We start from the raw sequence: 1014 nt of genomic DNA, 5'->3' as shown, positions 1-1014 counted from the left end.
AGCAGTCGCCTGAACAAAGACGAGACCTCGTCCTGGTAAACCTTTAGTCCCCGTAAAATTGTCAGTGAAAGGAAGTTGTTTCTAATCTCACATCAATCAAACAACAAAAATGTATCTATATAGAATCAATTCACAAAATGTCTCCTTGAGGAGACAGAGACGGACAAAGGGTGCATAGAAGCACAGATCCAGGACCACTAATTAAGGGGAGAAGGATGTGATAGTAAATTAGTGGGACTGCTCCTGTTGACTTCAGTGAAATCAAAACAATCATAGGCCATGTACACAAGCTCCACATTGACAGTTCTACAGTGCATATCTATGGTGTAGCTTTTGCTGGAAGCTTTACCATCTCTGTCACATACAAGAGCAGGATGACTCCTGCAGAGTCTGCTGACTCTAGGCCTCATTTGAATAACAACATACAGCTAAAGCAGAGTCCCTCATGAGTATATAATCAAAGTTAACTGTTTGGCTTTTGACAGCAGCCATCATGGGAAAGGTTTGTGTTTTTCTCTTTCACTTTATTGCATGTAGGGTTAATGCTGATGGAAGGCTTCCTTCTGCTTCATCAGATCATTTTCTATGAGGACAGAAATTTTGGAGGCCATCACTATGAGTGCATGAACGACTGCGCCGACCTCCACTCAATGTTTGACCACTGCCGCTCCATACGCGTGGAAAGCGGCATGTTCATGATCTACGACCAGCCCGAGTTCACAGGGAACCAGTTCTTTATGAGAACGGGAGAGTATTCTGATTACATGGGAATGACTGGAATGAACGACTGTGTACGGTCATGTCGCATGATTCCTTCGGTAAGCAGTTTTACAACTAGGAGGGTTGTAGAAGTGTTCACTATGTATTGATCTTGATAAATGGTAACTAGAAAACTGCAAAAAGTTAGCTTTGTTATACTCTCATATTCCTATATGAGACAATTCCTATATACATATATATATATATATATATATATATATATATATATATATATATATATATATATATATATAT

At 39.4% G+C, this 1014-nt stretch overlaps 1 protein-coding gene across 1 annotated transcript in view; it reads left to right on the top strand.

Annotated features, from left to right (window-relative positions):
• The first annotated feature begins 542 nt into the window (after positions 1–542).
• Positions 543–1014, top strand: part of LOC107104055 (gamma-crystallin 1-like) — a 2690-nt gene continuing 2218 nt past the window's right edge. Inside the window, exon 1 of the mRNA XM_015403967.1 lies at positions 543–818. Coding sequence (XP_015259453.1) covers positions 543–818 — 276 coding nt within the window. The remainder of the gene's footprint in view (positions 819–1014) is intronic.

The sequence above is a fragment of the Cyprinodon variegatus genome, unplaced genomic scaffold, assembly GCF_000732505.1.
Source record: "Cyprinodon variegatus isolate N-32 unplaced genomic scaffold, C_variegatus-1.0 Scaffold1602, whole genome shotgun sequence".
NCBI classification, from domain to species: Eukaryota; Metazoa; Chordata; class Actinopteri; order Cyprinodontiformes; family Cyprinodontidae; genus Cyprinodon; species Cyprinodon variegatus.
This window is presented reverse-complemented; position numbering and strand designations above follow the sequence as displayed.